The following is a 20,651-nucleotide window of genomic DNA, read 5'->3' as shown; positions in this document are numbered from 1 at the left end:
AGAAACTGGCAAAAGGGTGAACAGAACCAAAATCCTTTAGACTGTTTGTGTGGGTGGGACAGCATATTTTCCATAAAACTGACAAGCATAGCAAAACATTTAGCAATAAATCCATCAAAAGATTTTTTGAATCTCTTAAACTATATTGTAGATTTTGTGTTTAAAGCTTTGTCCTTGATTCAAATTATTTAAACCATTAAGTCATATTTGAATATATATGTTTTTAAATAAAATACATTGTAATGAAACAGACCTTTGTTTGTGAGTGTCTGCATATGTGAAACGAGATCTCTTTCAGTTCAAAGACTGACTCAGCTTTGACTTTTTACTCCTACAACCGATGAAGAAATCCTTTCTGTGCCAACAAGGTTCACCCTGAAAAACAGTTCTAGATTTTTGGCATGTGTGAAAGATAAGAGACAGTGGGAGAGAAATGCAAACATGTATGTGTGTGGTGTGCGCTAAACTGACCCCAAACGACCTTGCTTTTCCATTTCCCTCCCCTACTGGTATGAGTGGGCAGAAAGAAAATCACAGCTGACCATTAAGCCCCCAAAGAAGCACCACATCAGATTTCATCAAAATGTTGGTTTTTGTAAAATACTTTTAGTATGCTGGAATGAAAGGGGGAAACAAATGGCAAAAGACATTTTGTCTGATTGCTAGCCCACATTTACATTTTATTGCCCTTTAATGTAAATAAACAAATAATTAATGAAATGAAAGAAAAACAATAGTTTAAAAAAACGGTCTGAAAACTGGGGTGTACATTTGTGTGTATTCTCCTGTATTCCAATGTTAATAAAAAATAAAATTCAGTACAGCATCAGAATAACATGTCCTCAAGCTTACCAAGGCATCATTGGCATGATTAGCGAACCACATGGGTTATAAAGTAGTGCATACAACTAAAGGGGGGGCAAAGTTCAGAACAATACGCCTCGTTTGAGTCATTGAAGAGCACTGCTCAATCCATCAGGTAAAAATAGAAAGAGTATATGGCACAACTGCAAACCTACCATGACATGGCCATCTGTCTAAACCGGCAGGCGAAGCAAGAAGAGCATTAATCGGAGAAGTAGCTAAGAAATCCACGATGACAATGGCAGAGCTGCAGACATCCATAAGAGAACCTGTCAGAAGGACAGCTATTACTCCGCTACAGATCTGCCTTAATAGAAGAAAGGCAAGACAGAAGTCATTCTTAAAATACAGCTATGAAAAGTCCCATAGTTTACTACAAATCATGTAGGGGACACAGCAAACATGTCAAAAAGGTCATTTTGTTCAGATGAGACCAAAGTGGCCTGCAAAAAAGAAAATATAATGTGAACACACATAATCTGAACACACCTGAACATGGTGGTGGCAGGATCATGATGTGGTGTACTAACACAATTCCTAGTGTTTTAGTGATCATTAACCATTTAAGTCAATTTTTTTTTTCGTTAAAACTGGATATGATTACAGTGATACTCTTTACTGGCATCTCATTTCATACTTTAAATGCATACTAACAAATGATAACGTAATGTTTCATCCAATATCCTTTATGTCTGAAAAGAACAGATAGTAGAAGAGACTTTATGTGTTGTCCTTATCTACTTAACGGTTCATTTTCAGATGACAGTATTTTTGTAGATGTATAAGGATGACTTCAAACAAACAGAAATACTCTGAAAAAGAGTAACTATAATAAAGAAGTTTGAGAATTATGAAAGCTCCCAAAATATTTTTGCAAAACTAACTTGTAAGTTTTTGGTAATAATTCTGCTTGGTGATATCAGTTTGTGTGACTCTACAAGACCCAGTCAGGATATTAATGTTTTGATATAATATTATGTGTTTCTAATTAGTTTCCCAATTTTCTATTTTGACATCCAACAACAGTTTTTGGTGTTTCCAATTTCCTGCCTTCTCTTGCACATAATGAAGACCTAATACAATCAAACCTCATAATTACAGATCAGATAATATTTCAAATAAATCTCACCTCATTTTGTTACCAACACCTCCAAGGACAAGGAGAATGAATTCCCCACACAACAAAAGGAGAAAATGTATCACTGCAATCTGACAGTAACAGTGCTTTGGAGGCATATTTTTTCTTACGCTTTTTTCTTTTATAGAACTAAACTTGCACCTCACCAAGACAACAGTTTCTGGCAAATCAGAACCACCTCCACACCTGCTGTCTGCTCTGATCAGACCCCTACTCATCTACAATATACTACAATATACCACTGCCCTGGTATGACATGTAGGGACGCTGATACTTTGAGGCAAAATACAAAAGGGGGAGTTGTACTTCTGTTGAGGACTCACATGGGTGACAAAAAAATCAGGGATATCAGGGATACAGATACATTTTAAGCGAGGTACAAATCAATACATGTATGGACATGTAAGGCTGTGCCTGTGGGAATACACAAAGAGCGTGGGAGGGATTGATGGGGTAAGCTCCAGGAAGATAACCAAAACATATTCAGAAATATTAACTATGCTGTGAAAACAGAATCAAAACAACAGCAGACGCTAAGCAGATGAGGAAACTCGACAACATTTTTACATTTTGTGTCCGTCACACAAAGTGACACTAAGATGAGATTTCTGATTGAAATGCAAAAAACATGTAAAAGTTAAATTCTATAAATAGCTTTCCAAGGCAGTTTAAGTTAGTTTCTGTAGTTTTAATTGATATTTTTTTTGTACACATGTAGTTTGACTTATTACAAGAATACAGTTTACATATTTCCACTCAGAATAATTCTTCACAGGAGGGCAAAAACATAAGCAAGGTTGTTTCTTAATCATAATTGCTTCACGTGGACTAATAAGCAAAACCATAAATACTTTATGAGACAATGTGATAATTCTATTATCAGTTTCAAACAGGTAATGCCCTTTATTTAATTCACCATGGCAGCTTATACTGTAAGACTCAGCAAATTGTAAAGCTTTTCACCGCTGCTCTTATACACCCAGTCAGAGAGATGGAGTAACCTATATGGAACAAGAAAGTAATGGGCTTAGGACTAAAGTGGAAAGGACTGAGAATCGATGATCATTTGGACAGCAGTCCAGCAGCGGCGGATTTCACCTGTGGGTGGTCTGTGATTGGAGAGACCTTGCGCTTTTACTCCGCCCCCCGGCGCGTTGCCCGCCTTCCCCAAACCAGAGCTCACTCCGCTCCTCATTACCGTCCTCTGGTCGCAGCGGAACATGAGCTCCAATCTGCGCGAGCGGACGTTGAACAATACAAATGGTTTTCTCACGGTTTCCCGTCTGATTCTGACTGAAGCTGCTCTTGTTTAGGGACGACCTGCCACGGTTGCCGGCTTTGAATTTTTTATTTTTGTTCTAATTTTTTGTTGTTGTTTTTGGACGCGCCATGCAATCTCGTTGCAGGAGTTGTGGCATTCGGCCGGTGGCATGGACGTGGACTTGGAGTCTGGCAGTGATTGGAGCGTGGTGCATCCCCGCAAATGAAGGTAAAGCGGGGCAGACGCGCTCTGGGGTGACTGACACCAATCCTGAGCGCGCTGCTTAAATCAGGCGTTAATTGGCTCTGAAAAGTCGGATCGGTTAAAGGTTTGCGGTCTCTCTCAAGTCCTCTTAACCACCAGGCTCATGTTGATATGGCTGCTGGACAAAAGAAGGGGGGGTTTCCCGGTGTTATTAAACCAGGTAAATTTATGACAGCTGTTCTTTTAGCCTCTAATGACTGTGTGTTCCGACTCGATAAAAGCAGAAATAAAAAAGGACCTTTGAACAGAACATGTCCCTGTCAGATAACCAGCGTACTTGGACGTGGTAGCAAAGAGACATGAAGCAGCAGAGATGTCTGGATCAGTCCTCAACAATTTCCAAGAACATATAAACTGCTCAGTTTAAGCCGTTGTAACTCTGCCAGTTCGCACATTGTCTTTCCAGACTTTACATCATCATGATATCATAAAAAAAGTTTTAAAATGATATTAATTTCCCCGTTCTTTCCCACTTCTTAAATGCCTACTCGAGCTAATTGGGTTACGGTGTGTTACAATAACAGGTCTTACACTACTAAAGCAAACTGTTAGAATTTAAGCCATACATTTATCATAATCATTTATGATTATTATTAATTCAAAATTGATTTTGAATTCAAATAATTCAAAATTAATTGAATTATGTTTAAGTCAATATTTCTCCACAGAAATTGTGCACAATTACAACAAATTTACACATTTTTAATTTCCTTATCTGCCAAATTAGTTAATAAAACAATAAACAAGAATTTGTTGCTGAAGCATGAAACATCTGATCAGATCTCTCGGATCCACTCAAACAAAATGATGAAACTGCACAATAAATATCATCACAATCGCCAGTGCAATTTCTGTGCACCACAATCAAACTCAACTGCATAGACTTTACATGTGGTAGACTGTACTGATTTAGGTTGCATGCTATCAAAATCTTCTTGCCAATATTATTTCTGGCCTGTGGGAGGATTTCGCCTGCCTTTTTATGCCCGCTTCAGATCCAGATACCGAACAAGATGCTCAAGAAGAGTGGTGGGATCTTCATGATGATTGTAATAAAAAAAAAAAGATTCAATATGTCATAACAATAATGTCACAATTTCAAGTTTTCCACCTTACTAGGTGCTATCTAAACTAGAGATTTACCGATCAGAATCTGCACATTTGTTTGCCATTGACAGGTCTGACTTTGAAGTTGAGTTTTTTTGTTCATTAAACTCTCTATACCTTTACTTATGCTCAGCATATATGCAGTTTATTATTAATCATATCATGATTAGGAGCATATGCTTCAGGGCAAAAGAAAATAAGGATGATCTCATGATGTCTTCACTTTTTGCTGGATTCAAAACATATTTGTTTTTCTCTTTTATATCTTAAAGTCCTTTGGTCAGCAGAAGCCTGATCTGCAGATCTCTAACAGAAAGCCTTTTTCCTGACAGTGACAGTTAAAATGTGGCTTTTATTGGCAGCAACTGCCTCGGGGTTAAGAACGTGCTGCAAGCATGCAGGTTTGGCATTAGCATTGAGCTAAAGCTGTATATAAACCTACTGCTGCTACAGAAGCGCCTTCTCAACTACAAGTTTTATCAGAGTTCTAAACTTTAGATTAAGTTGATATATTCATTTATTACACCACCAATATACACAATGAACATCTTCAGTTAATTCATGATGGTTAGGTGGGAATTATTGTCAAAATAAATTAGTCATTATGATATAACTGATATTCAATATTGCTTATTATATTTGAAAACTATTCATTTATGTCTTAATAATTTTATGCATTGTTAATTAATATCTTTTGAAAATCCTTTTTTTTAAGTTTAGGGGTTCATTATCCTTAAAAAACGTATTTCTCCTACTGCTCCTTTCTACATAAACTGGCCTGGACATTATTTGCATTTGGTGTTACCATCTCGGATATTAACGGGGGCATTATGAAGCACTTATGTTTTCCATTCTTTTTAAGTGTCTTTCTGAAAGAAAACCATAAACTGACATTTTCCAAACTTTTATTATTTTGAAGCTTTCTTGTTATAAGGAAACTAAACGTTTTCAGTGTTTCATTAAGTGTTACGTTATGCTATATATTATGAGCAGATGATGGAAATTAACATTGAAAACAAAACATAAACTTGGTCCATTTAGTAAGTAGACATACAGTACATGAACTTTTTAAAAGCAGTTATTGTTTTTTTTTCTTTTATCTGCCTTGTGATAAGGTAAATGCTGCTAAGCAACCATTTAACTTGCAGACTTCTAAAAAGCTGATGACAAAGCTGATGAGATCTGATTTATATTGTGTAATTTTGTAGCTCAGGAAGTGACGCAGCGCTTGATTCAGTTGTTGAATTGGAAGCTACCAATCACATGCTCACTTCCGTGTCAAACAACAAGAGTCGTTTGCCAATTAGAGAGACACAATATTCCCAAATCATGCAATGGAAATGTCATCAGTAAATTCAATACTAATTTGTGATAACATCTCGAAACTGTGGCAATTTTTTTGTCAAAGTTATCATCACCCGATAATCTCATAGAAGTACATATAGAAATATTTTGCAAAGTAGGGAAAACTATTGTTTGGAGTCTCTTGTCTGCACAGTGAGCAGCATTTTAATGGCACCATTGTTCGGAGCTGTTGAACAGCGTTACGCTATCCGGGAAATGAGGAACATTTATCAGCCTGCGTATTCTTCCAAATGATGGATTTATTTGGTCAAAGTTTAGTTTGACAAAAGTGACTCCCAATGTGAGGTCTTTCAAACAGCTTGGATGGGGGTCTGCGGGGCACCTTTCAGGAGTCCTGCGACATTGTGTTGGCTTAAGTCTTTGTTTCTGGTTCCCAAGGGTTGAAATTATTCCACCAGGGGTTCAGGAATTACCTTTTCGTAGTTAATAGGATGAGTTTGTCACCGTTCTGAATGGTGTAAAAATAGTCTCACCAAAAAAATACATGCACTTTATCCCGTCAGGGGTTTGTTGTTCTCAACAACTCAGAATTTTAGATTAATCAGCATGCAATGGCGTAAAGAGACAAAGAGATGCTCTGAAGCAAACTTACATTCGATCCTTTCATCTAGGATTTAGTCAACACTTTGTCCAAATTTATAAACTCTTAATCAGTGTTTCTATCTCATTATTTTTAAAATTGGGTGTCTTATAAGTATTTTTATTCATGAATCAGATATTCAACACAAGTTAAAGATTAATTTGACTGATATTTGCACTGTGATGGATAATCATAGAATTGCATGCATAATTGAAGGGAAGAGCACAGCCCATAATTAAATCAGCCTGCTTTCTCATTTGACTGATTCATTGTAATTGAAGAGGGTTAAAAACATTTGGGTAACATACAATCACAAAATTTATCTTTGTAGAAATCTTAACTTTGGCAACTCTGAGGACTTACTCTTTTGTCTTAACATTAGCATAACTTTATCATTTTATGTGCTACTAGAACTAAGTGAATCCCCTCACAAAGGGAATGTGTCTCATATGCAGATGTTTTTCATCGAGTTAGAATATCATTTAGAAATGTATTTATTTTATAAACATATAGATTCAATCAGCAAATACCTCAGCTCCTCAACTCATCATCGTAAACTTTTTCCTATCACAATTTTTCCTTTCACTCAACTTCCCATTAATATGCTTGCCTGATTCTGACCTTTTGTGGTCCGGCTTCTACATAATGCCATGATCATTACAAACCACCTGAGATGAACACTTCAGATACCCTTCTGTGGATAATGAGACTGTGTTTCACTTTTTAGTTTAGATTACTGAAATAAATTAACTTTTCAATTATATTCTGCTTTGCTGAGATGCACCCATGGTCTTTTTGTGTTTGTTGGAAGCCAAAAGAACATCAAATGAGAAGAATAATCTTGATGCTTCTTTTAATGGAAACAGTTTCCTGTAGTGATGAATCCCCCGACGAATCATTACGAGGAAAACTGTACACACTTCTGTGATTAATTTCATCTCCCGAAGCTAATCCATTCTTATTGAAATTGATTAATTTTAGAGGATGTTTGAAAATACAGCCCATTTCCTTTCTAGTTTAGACTGTTAATATTAGAAGCATTAAAAAATATCACTATTTGTTGCATTAGTGAGTCAACATAATTAAGGGGGAAGGGAAAAATTCATCACAACAGGTTTGAGAGACGTTTATATCTGCCTGTCTGCATACAACACAGTAGATGGAGAGTATACCATTTAGCCGAGAACAATAAAAGCTAGCATGTAAATGCTACAATCCAAAAGCAGGAGGTAAAGATAGGAAGAAATAGACTTTGGAAAAAAATATGTTGAGGGAAAAAAATAAATTGTGTGGCTTTATATATATTTCACAAGGAAGAACTTGTTAAAAATCACGTGGGTAAAGTTGCAACTGATCAGAGTATCAAAATTGCTCATATGTTAACTGTATTCTAAGTGAGAATTTTTAACATTCAGAGCAGAAAATCTCACTCTTTGGCATATTTCAAATCTCAATCTTTGAAATAATGTCGCTCACGACTTTAAGTCGCTCCATTCATTCAGCACTGATGACTTTTAATAACACGTTCTGTAGATGCTTGTCATTTCTGAGCTCCGACTTGTCTGGTTTTATCCTTAGAGAGCGAGAGAGAGAATGAAAGAGGTAACGTATCCCTTATGATCTAGTTCAGTATCACTTATCTGTTCTTTATGGCCTAATTAGGTGTCTAATCGCCTCCTAAGGACATCTTTTATTATTCTCAGCAGAGCTGTGGAGACAGTAAGACGCGGTGAGTGTGTGAGGGGGAAGTGTGCTTTTGTTACAGTGCTAGCTTTGTCCTTGTTTTGTTCTGCACTCCTGTCTGCAGGTGTTTTATGTGTAGCTTTCCTTTTGTTTACTTTTGAGGTTTGGCTGTTCTTTTTGCACAGTGCTTATCACAGCATCTACAACTAAAACAAAACTGCTGTCCAGTTATATACACCTGATGTTCATAAGCTTTGCAAATATTGAATTAATGTTATGAATGTTATGCATTACTTCTAGTCTTTAGGGGTTTTAATTTTGGGTTTACCTCAGATTCTAGACATTTTTTTCCCTAGCAGGTTGGTTGCCTTTGGTTTTTAATTAAGTATCTTTAACCTATAGTTAATGTTTCAACCTTCAGGGCACCAGTTACTAAATACAGATTTTTGTTACTAAACTGACCAAATTCACAGTGGCAGTATGATGCATTTTTATGTCAACTCATGTAAGGAAGTGGCTGTGGCTAACCATTACTTTGAACTAGTACATGTTCTACCGCATCATGTGAATTCACCTGTGAACTTCACCTCAATGCCTACACTTCACAATTTCCACTGTGAATTGTTTGTACATTTAAAAATATGTTTCTTTTTTTCCAATTATTAGCTCAAATTCTCCACCTGGAATAATTTCAGTATTTTAGTAAACCTGAACTGTGTTATTCTAAATTTACAGATTCTTTAAAACTGTTTTGTGATTAACCTTTACTTTAATTTGGCATGTAGACCAACTAAAGGGCCAAGTAGCTTGGTGCCCATAAGAGATTCTCCTGGCATCACAACCTTGAGTAAAAACACCACTGTTTCTTAGCATAATTTAGAGCTGAGCAAAATATTAATCGCAAAGGTCTTCTTGAATGCAAAATTTGGAAGACTATAATATTTCATGTGCCTTGCATGTAAACTCTATCCACATCTGATCTACGTCTTTGAGACCAAGGTGAATTAACTACCAAAGTGTAGATTATACAGAAAAATGCAGGTTAATCATTATCAATATTGTCAATATGATATCCACAAAGTTATCACAATGTCATATTTCTAATGTTGTGCAGGGTTCATCTTTTGGTTTTCAAAAAAAAAATAATGTAGAAGTGATCTAAGCACTTTATCTATATTTCTTTACGACAGTTATTAAAATGCTGCTGCTTGAGTTTTATGCTGATTATTACACATACAAGAATGTTTATGACATATAGTTGAGAACAGCGGAAACTGATGAAAGAGACTGTATCTATAAAAGTTCATCTTAAATTATTTTTTAACATGAAGAAATTTATAGTAAAACATAAAATTTTATTTAGTGTCAACTAAGACAATGAATTGTTTTAGTTGACACTTAACTTATGCAAACTGGCTGTTTGCACAGAGTATCATCACATTTGGCTGTTTTGTTGTTTATGGAGTTACACTGAAAGCCAATAGCTGGCTAATTATCTGAGCTATTGGCTCGGCATGCTTTACTTTTGGAAAAGCTAAACACTCAAACAACAATAATGGGTGGCGCTGCCTTAATTGTCACAGCATGCTTTTCCAAGCTGAAAAAGCAATCTTTTGCAGCTCAGAGAGTGACATAGTCTTGAATTCAGCTGCTGTGTTGGAAACTGTAAGTGTGCACTTTTTCTTTTAAACAAGAAAAATAAGAGTGATGCTTAAACAGGTAACAGGAGCAATGGGACTGTGGAGCAACTTGGTTCCAGACTGAGACCACTTTTTATATATAAAAAAAGACTTTAAATTGGAGGAGCAGTAGGAGGGGCAATGTCAAGAGATTTTAAATTTGAGCCTTTTAAGACCATGGTATTTACCGAGACTGATAAAAGGCGAGTGCCTGGGGTCAAGCATGGAAGCTGCTGAACAGATAGCAGTTTTTTTTATTTAAACAAATTTAAATTTTTTTAATTAACAAGCTGTATTTTAGCTGGGATGTCTATATAATCCATTGCTATTATTAATTTTAAGATTGTCATATTGCCAAATATGCATTTTTTTAGTGCTCCTATTTGTGCTTTTACAAATACAACATATTCAAATAGCATCCCAATTTCTTTTTTTAGTTTATTAGTCTACATCAAGGTAATTGAAAACCTTTTTTTTTTCTTTTTTTTTCTTTACATCAAAATAGTGTCAGACTTACTTATAATATAGTCTGAAACGTGGATATCTAAATCCCAGCTAAAAGCATTGGGTGTCATATCTGGGGCCCATAATAATAATTGCATTTTCTTCACCAGAAATAGTTACACATTGACACTGAATAGAAAACGTACCACTTTAACAGAAAAAAATATCCTGGCAATTCATACCATGGAAACTTGTGTGGTGAGATCTCATTACATCCCTTTAGTTTAGTTTTGAACAATTCATTCAAGGTTTAACCAATATAAGTATTTCAGATTTTTATCAAGAGCAGAGCAGAGATAAACCAAATTCCTTAGAAGAAGAGAAGGGAACAAAAACCCTCAAGCAGATTGAATGGCAACTTCAATGTTATTTGTTTACTTGCCACTGCTGCTAACATGGTAACAAGCATAACTGAGATGGTATTTGCTGCCTTTGTTGTATAAAAATGACAAATTTAGGGTGTTTAAACACCTCAAACCTTAACAGCCTGTTGCTCTGTGGAAAGACCGTTCTGCTTTGCACAATTTGTATACAACTTGCTGGCAGACAATAGTAATTCCTGGCCCCACCACTTCCTGTTTATTGCATTTAAATATATTAATTGCACCATGTCAACAATTAAGTTTTTTGTAGTCATTTTTTTGCAATAAATGCTGCTTTTTACATTAATAATTGCAACCCCACTCTTTAAAGTATTACAATCACACTAATGCATATTTAAGTTTCAAACATGACAAAAAGGTTTAGAGGAAAACAGTCTTTAAACCACTTAAGACAGAGAACCTGGTACATTTAGTTTTTCTTTTCAGTGCATGTCGGTTTTAAGCTGCTTCAATTCATCACATATCTGAGTGTAGATGACAGAACTTTTATGGCTGGATTGCACAAACATTATCATAGAACAGATAAAGCAAACTAAACTTCAGAACATGGGTTGGTTTTATGACTCTACAAGCTGCGGGAACAGAGACAAAGTCTGGAGCCGCCAGAATAGCCATTCATCATCTGTCTGTAATTTATGAGGGACTCGTTAAGCTGCTGCTGAGAGTTTGTCCTGACCCAGTCATCTGGAAAAAAAAGGCTTCAGCTCTTGTCAAAGTCACTTAAGTCTTTACACCTGCCTGTTTCTCCCACAGCCAGTGTGTTTACAGCGAGACCTGTCTGTTCGTTAATGTGCGCTGAGCCATACCCACCAGCCAGCAAAGACAAGTTGCAGCTGGATGACATACTCACTTTGACTTTCGAAGTCTAGCAAAGTGCATTTAAAACCTCCCACTATGAGGTCATGGTCATCACAGTCAGATGCTATTTTTTGCCAAGACCTTGAGTAATTTTGCTGCAGAAGAAGCATTCAGGCTGTGCAGGTAGACGAGATAAGTGACTGTACAGCTGCTACCGGTCAAGTAGTCGCACTTGACAACTTTCATTTGAGAGACTGAGCTAAGAAGGTTTGGTGAAATGTTTGAATTACTGTATTTGCATTAAAATTTGGAGTTTTTAAACAAACAGGTGGAAGATTTAATGTTGCTTCTGCTTGAAAGAATAGCTGCATATCTTTTTTTATTTGCATGTTTTTGCTAAAGCATAGCTTTTCAATCAAAGTTCAATCTATTGCAAAACTTGCATGTAAAACTACCGATGCTTAATGATATTAGAAAAAAACATGCGGTTACAATACTATTGATGACAAAATAAGTTGCAGTAATCTATAAGGTCTCAATACTTACTTCTATTTCTGCGTATGATGTCCCAACCTCTTTCTGTGAGATTGTTTTGAAAAAAAGCTGTTGCCTTCAGATAGACTGAATTTACAGAGCATTTTCCCAGTCATCCTGTCCACTTACATTTTTTTATATTAGGCATATTCATCTATTTACGCTCACACAAACTCATAGATCAAGAGACAACTTGGGGTTAAGAGTCAAAGGGACATTGGCATTGGTGACAGGAGGATACTCAAATTGAACTACAGCCAGCTAAATATATGATAGGCAGAACTCAAATATAAGAGTCTAACAAGTATGTAAATTCTTTGCAGTTGCTAACACTGATATTGTGATCATAGTTTAATAGGGTGTATAGCTTTCAAATCTGCCCTCTACTCAGCGTCTGATTCAACAGCAGCAGTCCTCAACCTTCATCAACTGAGTTTTTGAAATATGTTTCCTCCTAGTGGAAAATGTATGTATTTTTTAAAAGACATCCCAACAAAACATTTTATCCTTTAGAACTGATTATAAGTCCATGTCTGCATTGGATAACATGCAAATGTCCCATTTAATGCGAGAGTTTTTAATATAATAACAAAAAACATATATATTTGCAGTTCTTGATGTCTTTGTTTCTTTTCCCCCCACATACATTTAAGACTTATGTTTGTGTTATTTTTTTCTCTCTCTTCTTGAACAAAGTGAACCTCCTGGATTCTCGCTCCGTGATGGGAGACCTTGGTTGGGTGGCTTATCCAAAGAATGGGGTGAGTCAAATTACTCCAGAGGCATGAAATACATTTTTCATAAGTCCAATTTTATTCAACTTAATATTTACTGTTCTATCTTTAAGTGAAGTGCAGAAGACATAAATTATTTCAGGTTTTCACTAAGCATACCATTATTTCTAAAGAAGCGCATGGGTCCGTATGAAGCTAAAATGTGTTTTGTGTTATTTCAGGATGTTTATTTAGCAGGTCACTGCTGATATTCTTCAGCAGTGACCTTCAAGTCATGAGCTCAAAGTCGTTTCTCAGTTTCTGGGTAAGCTAAAGCATACCTAGAAGTACCTACTTCCCATTTCATTTTAAATTTTAAATGCTTCATTTGCTTTGTCGAGGTTAAAGGTCATTTAATTTCTGAAAACCCTTACTTCATTATTAGGCTAAATTGAATTCATGAATAAGATATTGAAAGTCACCGTGGAATAGATTATTCTCAAGCCAGAAGTTGAATATCCATCTCCAAGAATTCCCAAAGTGAAGGCCAATTAGAGAATGAGTTACTAGAGTGGTAAAAATGTAATTTCACATTATATTATAATATAGTGTTTTTAAATGAAGAAGTGGTGCTTGGAGAAATATTACCTTCAATATTGACAGGTTGCTTGGAACAGAATTACTCAACCAGAAAAATTTTTTGTAATTCTTTATTTGGTTTAGAGCAATTATTTAGCATTTCCATTTGATACATGTGAAAAATTAGTCACAGTCGTAGCATTTGCTTGTTTAAAGCAGGAGGAACCCACCAGACCAATAGTGCTGACCGAGCTGTTTTATCTCCTCTTGATATTCAAATCACGGCTCACTTTGAGGCTGTACACTATGTAAGATGGGAAAGATAATGCTGAAAAAGCAGACATAGGTGCAATCATAATAAGGAAGTGATTATGTTAAGTGGGGGTGTGCGGGTGTGTGTGTGTGTCTGTGTGTGTTTCTGACATCCAAGCTACATAAATAACTTGAGGGTAGACAGAGAGGAAATGAGACCCAAGACGTATTGAAATCTCCTAATGAAATTCCCATTATCTCTTCACGTTTATCTATGTCTTAAGAAGAATATTAGGTCGTTGTCTATTTAATTTGTGTTATAAAATGGATGTGCAAACAAAGTAAAAAAAAAAATTAGTTGTCTTTCTGTAAATGTATAAACAATATGGCTTTTATCACCTTCTAAAAATATAAAACATGTTTAAATATGCCTCAAATAACCCAAGACAAATACAAAACATGTAAAGCCTAACAATTTGAAGGGGTTATATTTTCTAACACGTCTCACCAACAGAGTAATAATCCCTCTTTGGTGTGTTAAATGGCACATAGTTAGAGTTGGCCACTGCAGTTTATCTTTCATGTTTGTATCCCATCTGTAGCCCACTCCCCCCCCCACAAACAAATGTCCGTATTCACACTTCCAGTCTTGGCTGAAGAAGTTGTCAAAGTGGCACCAAAACTTTTTATCACTTCAATTCTACTTTACAGAGTCTGGCAGCTTTAAACTTGTCCCCTGCTTTGGTATGATCTTATCACCACTGTTATAAAAATACATCTCCATCTGAGCTCTGCACATGGATTGCCATGCAAGGGAATTGCTTAGTTGTCTAACAGATGAGGCTTGCCAAGACCAAAGCAATAACAACAACAAAAAAATGAATAGAGAAAAGGAATTGTAATTGGAATGGACAAACAACACTATAAAAGCACCTTTTATTGAAGAGTCACATTGGTGACGATAATAGATTAGATTTTTAGCCATGTACTGCTTTTACTGTTTGAACTTTCTCTGATTTATAACCTAGTACAACTATGGGATCAAGTTTACCATCCATAGCCTGAATGTTAAGCAGAAATAATAATTTAAAAAAATTGAAATTATCTTTTCATGATTGTTATCCGTCACAGCTGCTTTTGTGAAGGATCTTGTGTCCTTTTTTTCTTTCTTGTCGTCTTTTTTGCTTTAGACTTAATGTAGTTTTTTCTAAGAAAGTAACACCTTGAATTGTGTTACCTGTCATAGATGTTCTGGCTTCAGTTGTAACTATTCATGCATGTTCCAGATAGCCTGTTTTATTTTTGTTTTGTCTTTCCGGAAATTACACTTTATCATTTGTACAGTTGTGCACTGTACACCATAATTTTGCTTAACTCTGGCGTCTTTTTTCAATGTTTGATGTGGCAAATATTCACCATGTTTAACAAGAAAACAGGAAAAAAAATAGTGCAGCTTCATATCAGACATTTTCATTTACACTTTATATTTTTACATTTTTATACAGCTTTTGAACTTTAAAAAAAACAATCAGGAAGTTTTTTTATTAATTTTTTTTATGATGGACAAAGACTAATAAATCATCACTTCAAGGATCATGGTGCAAATAACGTCCCAAGAGATGTGATATACCAATCTGAGGTCTGATATAAGATGAGCTTAAAGTTGAGAGAATACCAGGATACATGGTATGGAGATTGAGAGCTGCCAGACTGTAAGAAAGTGACAGACTGTCATTTGAAGTGTGTGAGCTCAAACTTGGGGCAAGAAAAGCTTTATTTGGCTTCAAGAATTAAAGTTCTGTTTAAAGTAGAGTCTACAATTTGCTGCCATACGTCAGTGATGGAAGAGGTGAACTTGTCTATTAGTTTGGTCTCACAAAGGTTTTAATTCTTTGTTTGAGACGGCATAAAATAAATAGATCTCACAATATAGATTATATTTGCTGTCAGTTTGATTCCCATGTAACCCATCAGTTCAGTAAATCCCCAAACCATTTCACTCTATATCCAAACATCAATAGGTGATGGCTGATGGGGTTTGTAAAGGCCCTGCAACAAGGCAGACTCTGAATGTAGTGGTGACAAAAGAAGACTGATGAAATGTGCTTGGTAGGCTTAGTTCATATCAGGTTTGCCATTAAACCTTCACTATAAGAATGGAAAAACATGACGGTTGGCTGACAGATGATGGGAGAGGCCTAGATTGTCTTTTAAGACTAGATTCAAAAACTAAAGTTGTATTCAGATCAGATCTGACCACTAATATTGAGATTAATGCTTGAAAAACAAATCTCTAAAAATATTTTCTAATGCCACGATGTCACCTAATGAGGCAATCTTTGCACAGATTTGCTTCAGCTAATGTTTAATCTTACTATCACAGAATGAAGAGGCAGTGTTTCACAACTCTGAATGCTGGAAGGCAAGGTTCACAGCCTTTTATTTAACAAGCTTGACAAATGGTTATCCACATTTAATGCACACATTCCACACTATGCATGAAGTATCTAACCAAGCTAGTCTATTTCCTTCTGTGTATCCCTTTAGAGTGTTTCTATGTTCTTTAAGCAACATCTGTGCTATCCATCTGATGTCATTGTGAGATAATCAGTGAATCATTTTGCCCTCCTTTGCCCATCAGTTTAGCTGTGCAAGACAGGCAAAAGAGGCAAAATTCATTCTAAATTGATGTAATCTGTGCTTTGCTTGACTGAACATCTAGTCATAAAGGTCTGTTTCATCCAGCGCCTCCACCGATTCAGTGTGCTTAATTGAGCAGAGATGAGGACAGGCAAGCATAAAATATGCTGAGCACACTGTACAAACCAGAAACATGTGCAAAACGTTGGCGAATGTCACTGCCACCAGCTGTGTGTCACTGTTGAGAAAGCGAACCCGGTTTTCGACCATCTTAAAAAGGGTGAATAAAAGTTTATTTTTTCAGATTTATTTTCCCGGTTATTGTTTTCACTTTCTAAAGGTGTAAGGCTATGATAAGCTCACAAGAGATGAAAAACACCATCTTCAGTATTTTAAGCTAATAATTCCCTTTTTCATATATAAAAAAGACAAAGCAAACTCTTAGAAGAAATGTATAGAAGCCAGAAAACAATTCTGCCTAGGTTTAACCACTTTGGATGTTGCAGATTGTATGCCTGTGTAATTGTAAGGTGGTCACAATGCCGAAAAACTACAAAAAATACTTAATTTATATGTGCTTTAACAAATAGAATCACAATTTGATTAAACTAAACTGTTTTACAAATCTCTGGGTCTGATTAAGCTATGTGTTTGGAACAGCACTGTGATGCAGGTTACCACCAACATGGCAATTAGCCTTCATTTTATAAAGTTTTGGTGTAACCATTTGAAATCTGTGGGATTTTATTTTGAAGCCATTTTTTTATGTCTGCTTCACAGCACCCATTCCTTATTGTATATTTGAATGAAATAGCCTCTTATAGTCAATATATAGCTCTACAGTAGTGCTTGTTGTGTTGGAAGGCAATATTTACAAATTCTTGTATAACGTTTCTGTCTCATCTGGAACAATTTCTTTTCCCCCCTATTACCCAAAATGGTCTTTAAATGCTTAGGCAGCAGCTTGTTGTCAGTTGTCATCCTGTCAGCTGTATCATCATCTATAAATATAAAAAATAAACACTACTGGTCACCCTGAACCTTTATGAGATAGGCTGCATTTTAATGAGAAATATCATTCTGTTTTTAATTTAAGTGGAGCTCCTGAACGTAATGAGATTTCATTACGTTCTTATATTTATTTGTCTTGGTGTATTGCAGTAGGTTTGAGGATACAGTTTAGAGCTACCGGAAATAAAAAAAACAAACAAATAATGATGTAGAAATGGGAGAGATTGGCAGGATACATAACACAAAGTAGTTGAGGGAAATGTAAAAAAAAAAATATATATATTTATATAAGGACTCAAAAAAAGAGCAGAGACTGAAAATGTTGGATGACAAGAAGTCTTAAAAGGGTGGAGGTGAAGGAAACCTTTTGAGTAGTGTTTTTAGGTTAGACCTAAGATCTGATAATTAAAACAGAGAATGCAGGGGACACAAAAGGGAACAGATGACAGACATGACTCAAATTAAAAAAGCAGTGAAATGACACACGAGACGAAGGATGAATGAGATGCGGACGGAAATAGAAAAAGGCGAGGTGAGGTGTTGTCTGCGTAAGGAGCCAAAGGAACAGTTCTATTACAGTGTCACGATGGTCAACGGTAATGGGTGGTAATAATAAGTTGCAGGCGGCTTTATAGAATTAAAGCTGGGAGAGCACTCAGCGCAGCCACAGGGGGTCTGCTGATGGAAGTGTTGCACAGCCACACATTTTAAAGTAAGAAAAACTCAACGCACAGACTAATGAGGCTCTGCAGGGAAGCCTATAGGGACTGTTGTGTTCGCGGTGTGGAGGGAGAGGGGGGATAGGAGGGAATAAGTACAAAGGAGGCAATGCGGAAGGTTAATGTTATATATTTAGACCCTTTATCACCACTGACAGTTATACTATTGGCTTTTAGAACTTTGTTAAATTGAAGCATAATTTTACCTTTATTACATGCTATAGCAGTACTATGCTATTCGTTCAGATGTAATTAGGTGTAATTCGGAATAAAAAAAAAAAATCACCACATCAAATCCCATAGTTTCTGAGTAACCAAACTTTTATTGACAGTTACAAATGAAAAACTTTTCCCCAAGCCTTCAAAATGTGATGGACTTTTATCAAATGAACTGCTTTGTAAAGGCTTTTTCTTCATCAGCACAAAGTTAACTCCATTGGTGGTCCTGATATTCTATATTAGCTGGTCGTGTCGTGCTGTGTGCAAGTCTTTGTGTGTGTGACATCTGACAACCTTAGCCCCCAATAATATGCAGACTGCTCCTAATGGAGAGCAAGAAAGAGGTGCATTGTTGTGTTTGGCTAAAAGAAAATGAAGTCAGTTTGACCATATTTAATGCAGTTTGTCTTGAATTTAATATGAATAAAAATTTTATGGCTTCCAGTTTTTGTGAAGCACGTATGTTGCTTATTAGGTTTTGTTTGGGGAGTTTATTTACTGTTCATTTCAAGTATGACTGCAGAGTTTTTAGCTATTAAATACGCCCATTGAATAGGTAATTAAATATATGTCTGCATTGCAGGCTTTCTCAAAATGTTTTTTTAATCAAGCCCTTCTCCCTACAAGTCTACATGTGGATCATGGCCTCAGCTTTCAAACCTTTAGAATCCCATTTATGCAAAAAGTAGAAAAAATAATCGGATTTTTGCATTAATAACAAACTGCAAATTAACCTTAACATGGTCTTTAAACAGAGACTGAGTTTCTCTTGTAAAACTAGAAATAATATATTTTGATCTGTTATCTATAGACATTATTTATGTTTACTATGCTTATCTGAATTTGATAGGCATTTTACTTGGTCTCATTCTGCTTTGACAAAAGAGCAACTTTTTTATTTTAAAAGTTGGTTGTGGAAAAGTTTTTGAATAAGATATATCACACATATTTAATCACATGTTCTTGTGTGGGATATTATTTAATATTATTTGATTAAATTTTTTATTTATTTGTTTTATAGCACTATTTTACATAAGCTGCGCTATCTTTTGAACCATGTCCCTATCATAAAAGGATTGTTGCTGATGCAGCATAGAATCCAAGCTGCTATTACGACTATTGCTACTTAAATTTACAATAAGGACTGTGATTCTCTTTACCTCTCAGAACTGTAAACACTTATACCAATGCATAGATCTCAGTCAGTTCAGTAATTTATTATTTCCATAAATAATAACCATGTAAAAATATTCCCAGGACATCTTCTTTTATAAATGAGCAACCAGACTATGCTTTTCTTTCTCTGCAAGGCCCAATAAAAATACTTTTCTTTTTTATTTTTTTTCTACAATGTTTTTTCTGGTGTTTCCAGCCAGTATGGGGAAAAAAGAGACTTATCTAAAAATCTCTTTGTCATTTCTGAGTTCAACTGCATCTTTTTCTTCTGTTCTTTCAACTTTTCCCTTCAGGGGTTGTCACAGCGAATCATCTGTCTCCATTTAATCCTACCCTCTGTATCCTCTACCCTCACACTAACTAACTTCATGTTCTCTTTCACCACATCTATAAATCTGCTTTTTGATCTTTCTCTCGGACTGAGTTCAACTTTTTTCTGTGTTCATTTAGTATACATCTGTCCTCGGTTTGATTTGACAGCAGGCAAGCTCGTCATAAACATTCTAAGCTGAAAATCTTAGTCTATCAAGTCAAAATTTCATCATAAAAATATGTCAGGATAGTTAAAATAGGATTTAATTTAATGTCAGAGACAGGTGGAAATGTGCATATACACATTTACATAGGAATCTGGCTCTGCTTGTTTCTCCGTTAGCAATGGAGAAACAAACAGAAATGATTTCTGATCATTTCTTGATGATCAGAAATCTATCCATCCACAAAATTATCTCACTATTGTGCTAAACTAATTTTGTTTACTGTATTTTTAAACTTTTTTTGTATAGCACCATGTTTTTGATTCTCTAATTTCAGTCGTTTCTCCCTCTATTACATTAAGCATAGATAAATTTGTGAGACCACAATAATTCTCCTCATAATTTACAATGACCTCTGAGACATATGCAGTCATAGGAATAAACTCAAAGTCAAAATTTTTAGAGTACTAAATATAGTCATTTAAGTCACTCAATAAATTGTTTGTTTATTTTTAAGCAAATATTTGCACTTTAGTTGCCAAATTCCACATGTATAATATTGCGTATGCATCTTATAACCAGAATCTAGACTGAAGATTCTGAAGACTTTCTGTAATGACATTCATGGATATTCATGGATACTGAATCCATTTGGCTCAAGGCAAAAAAATGATAGAAGGTCATCTGTTCAATACCCTGCTGAGAT

The 20,651-nt window shown here is 35.6% G+C and overlaps 1 protein-coding gene across 1 annotated transcript in view; it reads left to right on the top strand.

Moving 5' to 3' along the window:
• Window positions 1-3,188: 3,188 nt before the first annotated feature.
• The window catches only part of epha5 (EPH receptor A5), a 64,775-nt gene continuing 47,312 nt past the window's right edge, over window positions 3,189-20,651 (top strand). Inside the window, exons 1-2 of the mRNA XM_032569959.1 lie at window positions 3,189-3,491; window positions 12,857-12,921. Coding sequence (XP_032425850.1) covers window positions 3,392-3,491; window positions 12,857-12,921 — 165 coding nt within the window. The 5' untranslated portion in view covers window positions 3,189-3,391. The remainder of the gene's footprint in view (window positions 3,492-12,856; window positions 12,922-20,651) is intronic.

The sequence above is a fragment of the Xiphophorus hellerii genome, chromosome 8 (assembly GCF_003331165.1).
Source record: "Xiphophorus hellerii strain 12219 chromosome 8, Xiphophorus_hellerii-4.1, whole genome shotgun sequence".
Taxonomy (NCBI): Eukaryota; Metazoa; Chordata; class Actinopteri; order Cyprinodontiformes; family Poeciliidae; genus Xiphophorus; species Xiphophorus hellerii.
This window is presented reverse-complemented; position numbering and strand designations above follow the sequence as displayed.